We start from the raw sequence: 14,327 nt of genomic DNA, 5'->3' as shown, positions 1-14,327 counted from the left end.
AGCTGCTTATTTCAAGTGTCGTGGGAATTAGAGGTATTAATCAAAATTGGCGTCATTTAAATATTTTAAGTGAAGCCAAAACATTAACTTGATTAAAATTTTAAAAATCGAAATATTTAGTGCTGTTATTTAAGCTTGAGTGAATGGGAGAGGCTCGTATACTTTGTTGAAATAAAACAGATCAAAGTTGAAATGCAAAAATTCTCTTCCTAAAATTGAACACCAGATACTTTCATTTAGAAATAATTAATGAAAGTGCTTCGACAAAAGTTATAAAATAAATTATTAGGCAACATGGAAATCATTGTTTCTGTTAGGCCTATATAGACCTCACAGCCTATCGTTTGCTCAAGCTCTTGATGCGCGAGCAGAAATGGATTGAGAGCCGAAGAGAGAGAGTCCTCGACCGTGTGAGAGCTTTGCGAGAGTGAGAGTCAGAGCTCTGTGAGAACTTCGAGTACCCAAGTTTTTTTTTCTGCACAGGCGATCGAAAGTATCGTTGGGAAAAAAAATTGTTTCTCCAAAAAAAAGGAGATCCAGAATTAGAATAATGACTAGCGGCTAATGCCATGGCTATTTATTTTGAAAGCATTTCTTTCAACTGTTAGGATAAATTTTGTAAGTTCTTCGTAAGTTAAACATAATTTAGTTTAAAGAGGAAAAGGAGATAATGTACATCAGTAATGACAGAGCACCATAATGATTAAGGTCAATGTGAATTTAGCTATGATGACAGCTAGTACTAATAGATATGTTAAAAAGAAAGCGTATAAAGAATAAAATGAAGTTATGCAGTAATTATGTAATGAATGATTATGGTTGGAATGAAGTAGAGCTTTGATAGAGGCAGTGACAGAGTATTGCAGTGATGATGGCTGGGACTCAGTTGGCAGTTTTTTCCCTAGAGCCTGTCTTATTAGGGTAACTTTTATCCCGGTCGTGTGGGAGGCTTGATATTATTCTTATATTCTTGCTGAAACTTGCTGATGTATGCGACGTAGTGTTTTCAGAAGACATACTCAGTCTTTTTTGCGTAATAGGGTTAAGACCGCCTAATGATGGTAGAAACATATTTAGTTGGAAATAAATGATAGTTGTTTAAATGATTATTATTATTATTATAAAAATTTAGGAACTACTACTGGTTTACAACTACTCATTTATTTTAATCGACGTCAATCTATTTGAATTTTTGGTTTGTCAGCGGCAGCTATAGATGCTTTTTAGCGCGGTGCTTGGGTGGACTTTATAGAGTTCTTGGAGACTGGCGTCGCAGCGGCAGCTATAGATGCTTTTTAGCGCAGTGCTTGGCTGGACTTTAGACTTCTTGGAGACTGGCGTTGCAGCGATAGCCATAAATTTATTTTAACGTGGTGCTTGGGTGGACTTGTTCTTACAGGATCTGGTTATTGTTTACGTGCAAACATAATGTTACCATAAGTAAAAATATTCAATTTGCTGATGAATTTAAATGTAGTAAGCTGAAATTTTTACGTCTAAAGCTTCATAACACATTTACGTCCAAGCACTCATAAATTAAGATCGACTTTTATTATGTATTTGTCTTTACCAAATTGCTTTGCCGCAGTTACAACACTCGCACTCTCGATCCAACTTGATTTTTTAATTGCATTATTATATATCACCTATAGGTTTTCAATTTAGAATTTACTAAAAATATATCCTAAAACATTTTATAAATTTCATTGTTTTCTCAAATACCTACATTCATTTAATAAACATCAACGGCATTTTAGTTCACCCTGAATCTAAGGCACACATTTTCTACTTTGAATTTTTCCAATGCCCCCAGCCATCGTTTAAATCTTTTCATGTCGTTTTTTTCAGAAGCGCCCCAGCTTTTGTTGTTCCAACAGCGTGAGAATTTTTCTCTGAATGAAAAATGACGTCATGAATTTGGTCAGCCAATGGGCGAGCAGTTTTTTATTCGTGACGTAACAGTTCCAGGCGAATACGTGAATGGGTTCAAAATTTTAGTGAATTGGAATGAACGGTGCTTACATGTTTAATTTTTTTCATCGCGTTGGAGATGAAAGAATTTTTGTACATTGAGATACTTGTTGCTTTGCAGTATTCATTTATTGGGATAACATAATAATTATAATTGATTACACATAATATATTACACCTAATTATACACATAATATTATTATGTGTATAATTAGGTATTCAAGTTCTTCGCATATGTGTGTATAAAGTCTGGAACAGAATTGCCTGCTTCGAAAGCTATTTTTAAGAATTTCATGTTTTGTATCAATTTAAATTTGAATGAAATTCTGATCAATGGTGCTAACAAAGGTAAGATTTATAATTCTAATTAATATTGCTAACTCGTGTAAAATTCTAATTCTAATTAATATTGCTAACTTGGGTAAAACCATTTTACGGGTTGATGGCACCACTCTGATTTAGAACGACGTCTGAAGTGACTACATTCAATGAATTCCATGATTTTGATGAATGATACGATAATGATCGAGGCACTTGGTGCTATAAACAATGACTTTAATAATTAATACTGCTAACTCGTGTAAAATTATAATTTTAATTAATCTGCTAACTTGTGTAAAATTATAATTCTAATTAATACTGCTAACTCGTGTAAAATTATAATTCTAATTAATACAGCTAACTTGGGTAAAATCATTTTACGGGTTGATGGTACAACTCTGATTTAGAACGACGTCTGAAGTGACTACATTCAATGAATTCCATGATTTTGATGAATGAATTTTACGATAATGATCGAGGCATTTGGTGCTGTAAACAAATGATTTTAATCCACGAAATACTAACATGCACTTTGTGAAACATGGCCTCTATCGTACGGCTGCTGTTCAAAGACTCTTTGAACTTTGGGTCCAGTGCACGAGCAACATAAGTTCAAAAACTCTGCTCTAAGCAAGGATTATTCACAACATTGACTTGTTCACAGAATTACATGCCTTGTGACATCATACACAAAGCCTGGAATGGCTTGCTTTGCCTTCAGTGGGCGGTGGCCGAAAAATTGGGAATTAAAGAGACGGGAATTCGGTCTTTCCGATGGGGTATACATAGGCGATTTTCTCATGCAATGGCGGGCCGGGTGTGCTGTGCTGGAAAGAGCAGGGTTCCTATAATGGATGAGAGCAACAGGAGCGCTGGAAAAAGCGAGATTGCAGCGTGAAATATGCAGCACTGTAATAAGAACGCTTCTTGGGCCTAGTCTGCTGAGCGTGAGCACGTCTACAACCGCGTTGAAAATCTTGGCCGGGTTTAAGGCTCTTTCTTCTCACGTGTTAACTAATCATCGTCGAGTTATAGATGACTGTTATTTATATCTTCACACACAGTTGATCACATGCATGCTTGGGGAATATGCGTCAATATTTGTAGAATTTTGAATAGAAAATTCATACAAATCGATCTCTACAGAGTGTCAATAGAGCATAGCCGAGCATAGTGCCTAATTCATCTTAATCAATTCAATGTATAAATTAATTACCGTATAATTAATAATTTTAATTATAAGGTAAAATTAATAATTTTACCGTATAAATATTTGAACAGCAGCTTCAATAAATAACAACAGAAATTTTTGATGCAATAGTCAGCTGAGTAGCTCACAGGTGTACTTCCATCACAGTTGAGTGCAGTAACGATCGAGCAGCGTTTTAATCATGGATGTTTACGAGACTAATTCGAGCTTTTTAGCGCATTTTCTCATTTATGGAATAAATGCACTATTGTGCTTGCCATGTCCGTCTGTCTGACTGTCTGTCTGTCCGTCCGTCTGTCCGTCCATGACCTCAAGTTTTCGGCGACGAGAAAATGTGCTCTCTGTCACCCACTGCAGTGAGTACTGAGTTATATTTTTTTTAATCCATTTCTTGATAATTTTTTTCGAAGACGCCAAGATAAATCTGATGCCAAAACAGCTTTAGAAGCGGGAATGATAGTTGTGAGCTTATACCATATTAGTATAATAATTTTACTAAATCAATATGATCCTTTTACCACATTAATATCATAATTCTAGGTAAGTTTTTTAAGAAAACTTCACTCACCTGAGGCTTCTATGGCAGCTAAAATCAACAGGTAACAAACAATATTTTCAAACTACCAACAAACATTGCTGAACAGATGACAGAAGAATAGCGCAATTTGCAATACTAATTACAATCCAGTTAGTAAATAATAAATTCTTTAATGACATGCCAATCAGAGACGAAATCCATGCAATCTCTGAGACGATGATTAAACTACTTTCATACAACATGAAGAGATACTACAAACAAATGTTATCATAACTTAAGATTACGGTCGAAGCTAACCTTAATCAACAGAATGCAATTGATCGAAGCATGAAACATACGTTTGTGTAGAATTATTGCAACACCAATACATAAAAAAAACAATTGTAATCAGTTAAAACGCAAATGCATGCTGGGAAACAATGTCCGAAATTCAGAACATTTTTTGCAAGAGAAGAAATATTCGCGTGTATTGCTTCCACGCATAGGAAAGCGTCAAAGATCGTCGTTATTCAGTCGAAAGTCATTGTTTCGAATTAAAACCATTTTGTACACTTAACAACGTCAACAGGGATTTGACAAATATTATAATCTGTTGAAGATTCTGGTTAATTATATCATTAAAAAACAAAATAATTTTAATTTCATGATTTCTTAACTTTTGCATTCGCTTGTTAACTTTATAATATCAATGTGCATTGGAAGGTAATTAAATTAAATTCAAATAGAATGCAAATTGAATGATACATTTCGTTCTTACTTTATACACAATAATACATTTTATTCAAATCACTGGGTTGACTGTTGTTGATTGCCGTCATGAATACAGTATGAATATACAAATGTTCTAGCAATCATTGTAACTCAGTGAAAATACATTAACCAACTCGTACGCTTAGGGCAGACAAATTTCTCAAGCTGACAAATGAATTCAACTCACGAATATCACAAAAAATTTTAATTGAAAATCAAATTTTTGGCCCATTTTCATGCTGACAAATATTTTCACTTTGAATGAAAAATAATAGTGCGATGATGGGTCTCTACTTTTATTGATGTTTCAGTGTTTATAAAATCAGCTACTATAAACGCTCGAGTTCATCAACAATTTTCATGAAAATCAATGTACACAAACCGAGTAAGAGGATTGATTTTACGAAACTGGAGTATAAGGTTAAATTATTTTAGCGTTTTCGAATTTTCTGTAAAGTATTTATTGTTGAAGCAAATCATCACCTGTGATAATATTTTCTCACAGTTTTCTCGATTATAACAAGAAATCTCATTTTAATGAAATTACGTATTACCAGTTTCATATAATCAACCTTCTCGATTATTTTCTTACATTTTATTAACAATGCATCATGAGCTGCGTTACTTTTCTTCAACAACAACAACTATCAAATATTTTCATATATGTAAAGTAACTAATTTAGCAACAATTTGCTTGTATCCTCATTCAAATTTCCTAGGAATGGCAAATCTGAACGATATCTCGAGTAGCGACAGTAATTCAAGGATTAAAACAGATAGTTTTTAGAAGAGGAAATCGAATTTTATATCACAATTCTCAATATAGAAAATGAGTGAACCGAAATATTTTATTGTGTTGAAGTAACTAATTTAAATAAGTAGTTTTAGTCTACAAGAATGTCTAATTGATAATTTTCTGCAAAATGGGCTCTGATTCTCGAGTTGTTATATTTCGCACTAGGCGAACTGTTTTAAAGTACGGAAAATATTGTTACGTTATGATGGAACGGTGAACAGCAAGGCAAGTTTTGAAAAGTTTGTAATTCTCAGCCTGTGTTAAGTCATGAAACAATATCGATTGTGTGAATAATAATATGAATCATGAATAATTTTTAATTTTCCTGAAGAATTCATCATCGGTGAATGACAGCAAGAAACAAGTGTATGTTACAAGACAGTGTGTGCGCAACTACATTTTCTGTATTCCAATTTCATGACGATAGACAGGTAGCTTTTTGACAAGAGTAATGAACTCGTAACTCATTGATAATAATAATGAAATGATCTATAATAGTAATTTAAGTGTAGGCATCTAACCTGGAAGAGCTCAGCGGGCATGTTGAAGGGCGGTGGGCTCTTGCTGTGTGCGGGTTTGGAGTTAGAGTCGCTCCCTCCACCTTCCGTCTTGTCGAAGCACTGCAACAATTAGAAGATATTTGTTAATTTGTTAATTAAAATAATAACTAATCAATCGAATTTCGTTTAGTCTCTTAATTATCTAGTAGGAAATTGCGAATAACATTTAAAGAATTCTAATTCTAATATTTAACTTCGCGTTGTTTTGAAGTATTTTTTAAATTTTTCAATTTGAATTTTTTTTGATTTTTTCATTTCCGCAAAAAAATGAAAATTTAGAATGAATGAATTTATTCAAACATCTATTTGAATAATTTAAATTCAATTCAAAAACTGCTCGAAATATCACCAATTACTTTCATTTAAAAATGTCAATTTTCGAATAAATACAATCAAAGTATTTTTTTTAATTCGAAATGACATTTTCATAAAAAAATTTCTGCCATATAATGAGAAATTTGAATAGTTTCATTCACCAACTCTGTGTCTAAATTCTTCGCACATGTCGCTTCGTAGAGGCGAGGCAAAAAGTCAGTTATTAGTATTCCATGAGCGGTGTCTCACAGTCTTATTTTTGCGGCTTCTCACAGCGCGTTAATAAGCACTGCTAACCCGACCATAATTCCTTACCATAAATGAGGTTCTGTCGAATACTCGAGGTTCTAATATGCAATGACTTGAAGTCTTTACGTCTGGAAATGTAGGGGATAAAGTTTTAAAATCGAAGAGACATAGACAAATTGCAAAGAAATATTGGCTTGGCAATCCTAACAGGAAAATTATAAATTGAGAAGCAAGAACCAATAAACGTCTGGGACTTAATTAAAGGCTTTGAAAATTAAGACACACAGAAAATTCAGACACAAAGAATCTCAGGCTTTCGAAATCTGGTTCATCAAAATTAACAGACTTCAATTCATTAGAATAGAACCATGTGATTTTATGATTTGAACTTAAAGACTGGACTCTGGATGTAAGATTCCAATATACGCCATATTTGAAGTCACAAAATCTCAAGACAACACAAATGAAGGCCATGGTAGAACAAGAAGGCTCGAGCCACTTTGCAGCCTTCGCGGCCTTCGTCTGTTTTGAAGCGCCCAATATGGCGGGCTTGTTCTCAGCGCTGAGCCCGAATATGCAATCTGGCTTTTTCCTCTGGAGCCTCATTCAAATTTTCTTGAGCCTTCCGCCCGACGTGACTGCACATGCTGATGATTGTGAGCGGCTACAGAGGAGCTGGAAATGTTGGGGGAGATAGGGTTGAAACTGGTGGTTAGCAGAGATGAAACTGGTGGTTAGCTGAGATGAAACTGGTGATTTGCAGAGATGAAACTGGTGGTTAGCAGAGATGAAACTGGTGGTTAGCAGAGATGAAACTGGTGGTTAGCAGAGATGAAACTGGTGGTTAGCAGAGATGAAACTGGTGGTTAGAAGAGTTGAAACCGGTGGTTATCAGAGATGAAACTGGTGATTAGCAGAGATGAAACTGGTGGTTAGCTGAGATGAAACTGGTGGTTAGCAGCTATGAAACAGGTGGTTAGAAGAGATGAAAGTGGTGGCTAGCAGAGATGAAACTGGTGGTTGTCAGGTGAAACTTGTGGTTAGCAGAGATAATTGATGGTTAGCAGCGATGAAACTGGTGGCTAGCAGAGATGAAACCAGTGGTTAGCAGAGATGCAACTGATTGTTATCACAGATGAAACTGATGGTTGGTATGACCTCAAAGGAAGGGCCTCACAAGTTACGGTATATAAGAATGAGAAAAGAACAGTTCCGTTGTGAAAAGGAAGCAAATTAAATCTGAAGATCGCAAATGAATAGATAAAAATGGTTGTTTAGGGGGGAGACCATTGGCGAAGAGAGCAACACCTGTGGTGACGATATTGCATATGCAATGTATGAGTCAAATCCATTGTTTTTATTTAATTTGTTGAGGCTATTGAGCAGATAGGAGCGCACCGCTGTATAATCAAGCTCACCTGGATTAAAGTAAACTATAAGTCTGCAGAAAATTGCAAGTAGAAAAATGGACTAAGCAAGTAGCTTTTGCGAAATAAAGAATGCGCATAAAATGTAGAATTTCGTTTCGTAAAAGGCGAAAACATCCACTTTATGAATTTATCTGCAGGTGACGAATTAGAAGCCAAAAATCCCTCGGTATACCACATTTGACATTAAAAGAGTCCCGGCAGTAATTATAAAGGACAATAGTTGAAGGTGTGACTGCATGGCTGGTCGATATACTAGCGCCACCCTTGGTTTGAACTGTCACCTCTCCTGTTGAGTGGCATGCGTATGGCATTCACCCGACCTATGCGTGTGATGGGTGCAGCGTCGTATATGTCACACTACAGATCCATGTACGGTGATCACAGCCTCTAAATATCACCTTACGACAAATGGGCGTTAACGGTTAAGTGGAGCTCGCTCTTATATCACGCTGCCTGTTATGTGTCTTTTTTATCAGCATGCTCAAAATCGCCGAAAATTCCTCTTGATTTTAGCATAACCGAAAATACAGCTCTTGGAAAATGCATAGTGTTGCGCTTACTCGCTTTTTTGGTGTGATTTTCATGAATAAAATATTTTTTTTCTAACATCGCCAATGCGATGTTGAATGCGATATCTCAACAATACGTACAGTATATAGACTTGCAATTGATTTGATTTTATGTGGACGTTTTAATGCTGCTCGTGCCTAGTTGGGGTGTGCCATGGGTATAAATTATTTATTTATTTCTAATAGCAATTTCCACTAATGATTAGAAATAGCTTTTATAGAGCACTCACCAATAAGGTTGATCATTGCTCTCCTCAAATACCGCTTAGCTCATTGTTTTGGAGACGCTTGCGGTGACGGAAAAAATAAATATCACTATCACAGTAGGCTATATCATTGGGCACAATGGCATATATCACGGGCCATACGATTCCATGAGTCATTGTTTGAATGTGTTGAGTGTAATTCTAGTGTCAAGGTCTGACCACCAGTCTGAGGTGGCAACGGACGGCGTTTTTGGTTTGTGGTTGGACGCTCTTGGTATATGGCATTTGACTTTAGAGCAAAACGTGAGACTTATCACGGAAATCTTTGCTGGTTTATAGGATGACTAATTCTGGCCTTACTTTTAGCACTTTTTTGAGAATACTAAAAATATTAAACGGTGCATATCGAGAATTTATTGTACGATATTGTTATTTAGATAATTTTATTGCTGTAATAGCATATTTTTTGAAGAATTTTATACCAAAATAATGCCATTTTTTTATATTGAAATGAAAATTTATCGATATCAGCTCCGGCATCAGTTGAAAACTTTGAAAAAAAAAACTCCGAACGATTCGTTCCATGAAAGTATTGTAGTTGAGTCAATATTAATGGCTACTCATCAAATTCAGTCATACAGATCGGTTGTAATTCTCATATATATGAGTAATCCAGTTAAGGTGCTGGGCTCTAAAACGTCTTTAGTGAAAACATACTAAATTGTTTGCAATTTTACTGGCATCTAAATCCTGCATTATGAAAAGACTTTGATTTATTTATATATTCCTGATATTATGGAGCAACAAACAATGTCATTATTTTGAATCAAACTTATTTATTTCAGCCGACACGCTTGAACTGCTCCAGCTGATAAACAGGTAGTGGTTGAAGGCCCAAATTTAGACCGTTTAATTCATCTCATTACGGCTGATGTCGAGAAACTGACGTGATGATTACCTAAGAAGTGACCACAGGCGGTCCCCCAAACAAATTATTATATGCAAAACATGAACTTTTTTGTAAGAATGTCAGCCACGGGGCGGGCGGTATGGAGGAAGCCTTTCCGACGATGTCAGAAGCATCACTCAAAGATATGAGTGCAAGGTGTTCCAGTGTTTGCTACTGAAAGGGTTATTTTGATCCAGTTTTGACCGTCATAAGCGCGTACTTGTGTTACGTCCGCTCTCTGCTATTGCTGTAAGAAAGTGCGTCGCTTTTTAGACAATATGGCTCACTGATTTTTCTATGTGCCGTGATATCGTTGGTTCAAAAAAAAAAGAATATTTCCCCCTAAATGACATGAAATTTTTGTGCGAAGCGCTCAGTTGTTATAGTGCCCGTGAGGACATTGAAATATATTACTGTTTGACACGTCATTTTGACTTCAGGATGCTTCACTATCACCTCACAACGCCCTCACTATCACCTCACAACGCCCTCACTATCACCTCACATCTTCACGCTCGCCCATACGAGACGTCGCGCGTCTGGAGCGAACGCTCGCTGTTCTGAAGCCGTACGCTGGCTAGCTACGAAACTGCGTATAAAAAGTTTGTTATTAATATAAAAGAACCACATATAGAATTAGTTCAATATAAATATAAATAAAACGGCACAATGATGTGTAGTTTAATTGTGAAATTGATCGCTGGTTGGTATATACAAATATTTTTAACAGATATTTTGGCCGTGCGTGAATATGAGTCGGGACAAGTTTCGGTGTAGAGAAAACAATATTTATGGAAGGCCTTCAGAATTTCTACTTAGGGTTATTGTATGATAGCTAGAACGCCGAGTAATATTAGCAACACAAGCACCACACCACCACCACACCACCACACCACCACACCACACCACCATACCACCACACCACCACACCACCCATCATCAGCCCCAGCATGAGTCTCATGCATATTCAGGAGACTGGTGTCATGCAGACCGGATGTTCAGATGGAGAATAAGACGTCTCAAGACTGGACGTTCTTATTTAAGACGTCTCAAGACTGGACGTTCTTATTTAAGACGTCTCAAGACTGGACGTTCTTATTATGAAACGCGGCCATCGAACGCCAGCTCATGGAGCTCGCATGACGAGTTTACATATCAAGAATAGAAAGGTTAAAAAAGATAGTAATTTAAAAGAAAACCTGAAAAGATAAAATTAAAAAAAATAATGTTGAAAGAATATGAAACTAATATACATGAAAGCTACGAATTAAAATACTGACACAAAAAAGAAAGAACTATGCTTACAGCCTAATTAACTGTTGCCATAAAGTAAATTTTTGAATGAAACAATGAGCGATAAAATAACTAAGCCATCCGTCTAATTAAAAAACATTTATTTTATGTTTTAATTTCAGAGTCAATTCAGTATCCTTATAGAACGTTTGTGCGCTCTATTTGTTTTATTGGGAAATTACTGCGCTTGTTGTGGCCACTAGATCAAATTAATATTAACTACATCTATGTTCAACAATCATTAACAACTTATTCACAATCGAAACCAGAAATTAATCTGACTATATATCTCATTTTGGGGGGTTTATTGTTAATTGTCAATTATAATTCAATAATACCAGAGTTTATTTTGGTGAGAAAATTTGTTTTATTGTGTATTGGTTTAAAATTAATAAAGAAAATGTGATAGGTTGACTTGACAGAGATGAGCAAAAATTTAGTTGAAATTTACTGATGAATAACATTTTATAATTTTCATGAAATGTTTATCACCATTTTACCTTCAGACATAATAACCAAATAAAGATAGGACTTATAGTAATAAAATAATAACCATCGAATTGAAACCAATAAGGGATCCATTCAATAGTGCACCCTAATAAATCAATTGGTGATGATCTAATGCCACAACAGCTCATCAGGAATTCATCTTTTATACCAAATTAATTTCCGTTTTTCACTATCACCTGTGAAAATTTTTCATATTTTTGGGGCTCTCTAACTACCAGTTCACCAAACACGCGCCATCCCGTGGAAGCAGCAACAGTCGCAATGTTATTCCTACGAAGAATCCTTGTCAGCAGGCGGCTTCAACTTAAGATAAAAATAATAACATTTATATGGTCGAAGCGCTATTCCGTTCCGGATTTTCAGGAGCAAGAAAAACCCGTTGTATCAGAGAGTACAGAATGAGAGTGAAGGAAATATGCAAAAAATTTGCCTCGTAGCCGTAGTATAAAACCTTTAAAATCCAGAGCCAAAACCTAAAGAAACGAACTCTTCGCAACCGTCTTAAGAAGGCTAAAAATTCACGATGTTTTCAACGCGGACGGACGCCTGAACAACGTCGACTGCAGCGGCCGTGGCTGCAGCGAAACAAGGCGTGAACTTAAAATGCATATATGGTGAGTGCATTTCAAATTTAGAAGAAAAAATAAACTAAGTAAGATGTAAAAAGATATATTTGTTTAGAACTATAATGAGATGCAATATAATGTACTGAGAATTGGATAGCGAACTTGCAGATCGAGTGCAGATAATGCAGGTTTTTCGCTAACCCCCGACACAGCACGCCATTATAAACCTTACGTTACTCATAAATAAGGTCTATGGGGAAGCGCCAGGGTTTTGACTCCGAGCATAATTTAAATATTGGCTCAAAAAGGCGACAAAAATGTCAAAACGTTTCGAAAAACTCCTTCGAAAATTCTGGTAGAAAATAGAGGATGGAGGTATAAAGGCGGCCTTTTGAGATCGTAATTTCAACGTTAAAGAGCATAGGCCGCTGGGTTCCTCATAGGCCCTTCACTTTATGGTGGAAATTCTTATGCCATTCACATGAATACAATAATTCATGTACGTACTTCTTAGAGTAAACCGAAATCATAGAGCTTGACAATTTCAAAATTAATTGCCTGAAAAATTATTTCGTCATCAGAACAAAATTTTACAACTAATTTTCTTCCCGTCATTTTCGCAGTTACTTTGCCTCAACTTTTGTAAAAATAAATGTTTAAAATCTTTCATATTAAGTTTTGCCACTGATTTTGGGCTGGAACTTTTTTTTTGCACCCATTATTCATCGTCAATTCATCATTTTTTCATTAATTGATCAGTCGAGTGTGAGCTCCAAGTTGCAAGGCGAGGGGAGTAGTTTTTGAACATTTTTCATGCCCACTGAACTTGCCTGAAGTTCGCGACGAGATGCGAAGCTCAGAGGAAAATATTCCCGTCTGAGTTTCAATGTCTTACGAGCCGCTGCAATTTATACGCCTACGAATAAGAATTCGCAAACACCGTTATATTTTTTCGGTAAAATTTATTTATCATAAATAATAAGGAATGAATGGACCTCAAAATATTACAACATTCTTTCGATCTCTGGATATCCATGTGTAATTGAAAACCAATATGGCAATATCGTGATGTTATTTCAAAGTTTATTCATGGAAATAGTAAAATATTAAATATTTCCGCTGTGAAAAATGCAGCACATAACACTGGAAAGTTCAATTATCTGTGACAAACTAAGCTTTTAAACACGGTACGCGGATCCCGTAGATTTAATCAATTGTAGATGCCGATCAAAACCTTTTAAATGTTTCAATTAATGACAACAGCGTCTCTGGCCGCGTGGCATCTAAGTTATATATTGTGGCTGTTTGTCATACCCGAGCATGTTGAATGTGCTTTTGCTGTGTATTTTTGTTGTTTGTTGTATATGGCATTTTTGTTGTTTGTTGTTGTGCATAGTTAATATGTGTTGAGACTGCACGATAAGGCTGCATGGTATCATCACGCTGCAGGATGATGCAGGATGCTAGGAAGGTTCCTAATGATGTGCTGAGCGGAGCGGCAATAATGTGCATAGTATCATCACACTGCAGGATGATGCAGGATGATGCAGGATGATGCAGGATGATGCAGGATGATGCAGGATGCTAGGAGGGTTCCTAATGATGTGCTGAGCGGCGTGGCAGTAATGTGCATGGTATCATCACACTGCAGGATGATGCAGGATGATGTAGGATGATGCAGGATGCTAGGAAGGGTTCCTAATGATGTGCTGAGCGGCGTAGCAGTAATGACCGCCAACCATTTTATGAGACGCCGCTGAGCGTCGCTGAGGGCTGCACGAGGGGAGGCTGAGGGTCCTGGATAAACTCAAGGAGCCCTCGTCAAAATTATCGGAGGGAATATAAACTCAAATTTCTTTCAGTTTTTTGTGGAGTTCACAGATTAAATTGGAGTAAAAATAAGTAAGATTTACAAGAATGCAGTTATATTTAAACTCCAGGAGCCTTCGTCAAAACTATTGGATGATGGAATATAAATTCAAATTTTCTTTTTCAATTTAGTGTGGAGTTAACCGGTGTAAATTGGAATAAAAATGACTACGACTTATCCAAATATAATTAGAAATTGATAAAATTGTATTTAAACATAAGTAG

At 36.0% G+C, this 14,327-nt stretch overlaps 1 protein-coding gene across 1 annotated transcript in view; it reads right to left on the bottom strand.

Moving 5' to 3' along the window:
- Window positions 1-13,752: 13,752 nt before the first annotated feature.
- Window positions 13,753-14,327, bottom strand: part of LOC108679588 — an 82,431-nt gene continuing 81,856 nt past the window's right edge. Inside the window, exon 6 of the mRNA XM_047882618.1 lies at window positions 13,753-14,006. Coding sequence (XP_047738574.1) covers window positions 13,753-14,006 — 254 coding nt within the window. The remainder of the gene's footprint in view (window positions 14,007-14,327) is intronic.

The sequence above is a fragment of the Hyalella azteca genome, unplaced genomic scaffold (genome assembly GCF_000764305.2).
Source record: "Hyalella azteca isolate HAZT.00-mixed unplaced genomic scaffold, Hazt_2.0.2 contig10905, whole genome shotgun sequence".
NCBI lineage: Eukaryota > Metazoa > Arthropoda > Malacostraca > Amphipoda > Hyalellidae > Hyalella > Hyalella azteca.
The sequence above is the reverse complement of the archived record's forward strand: the minus strand, read 5'-3'. Positions and strand labels throughout refer to the sequence as shown.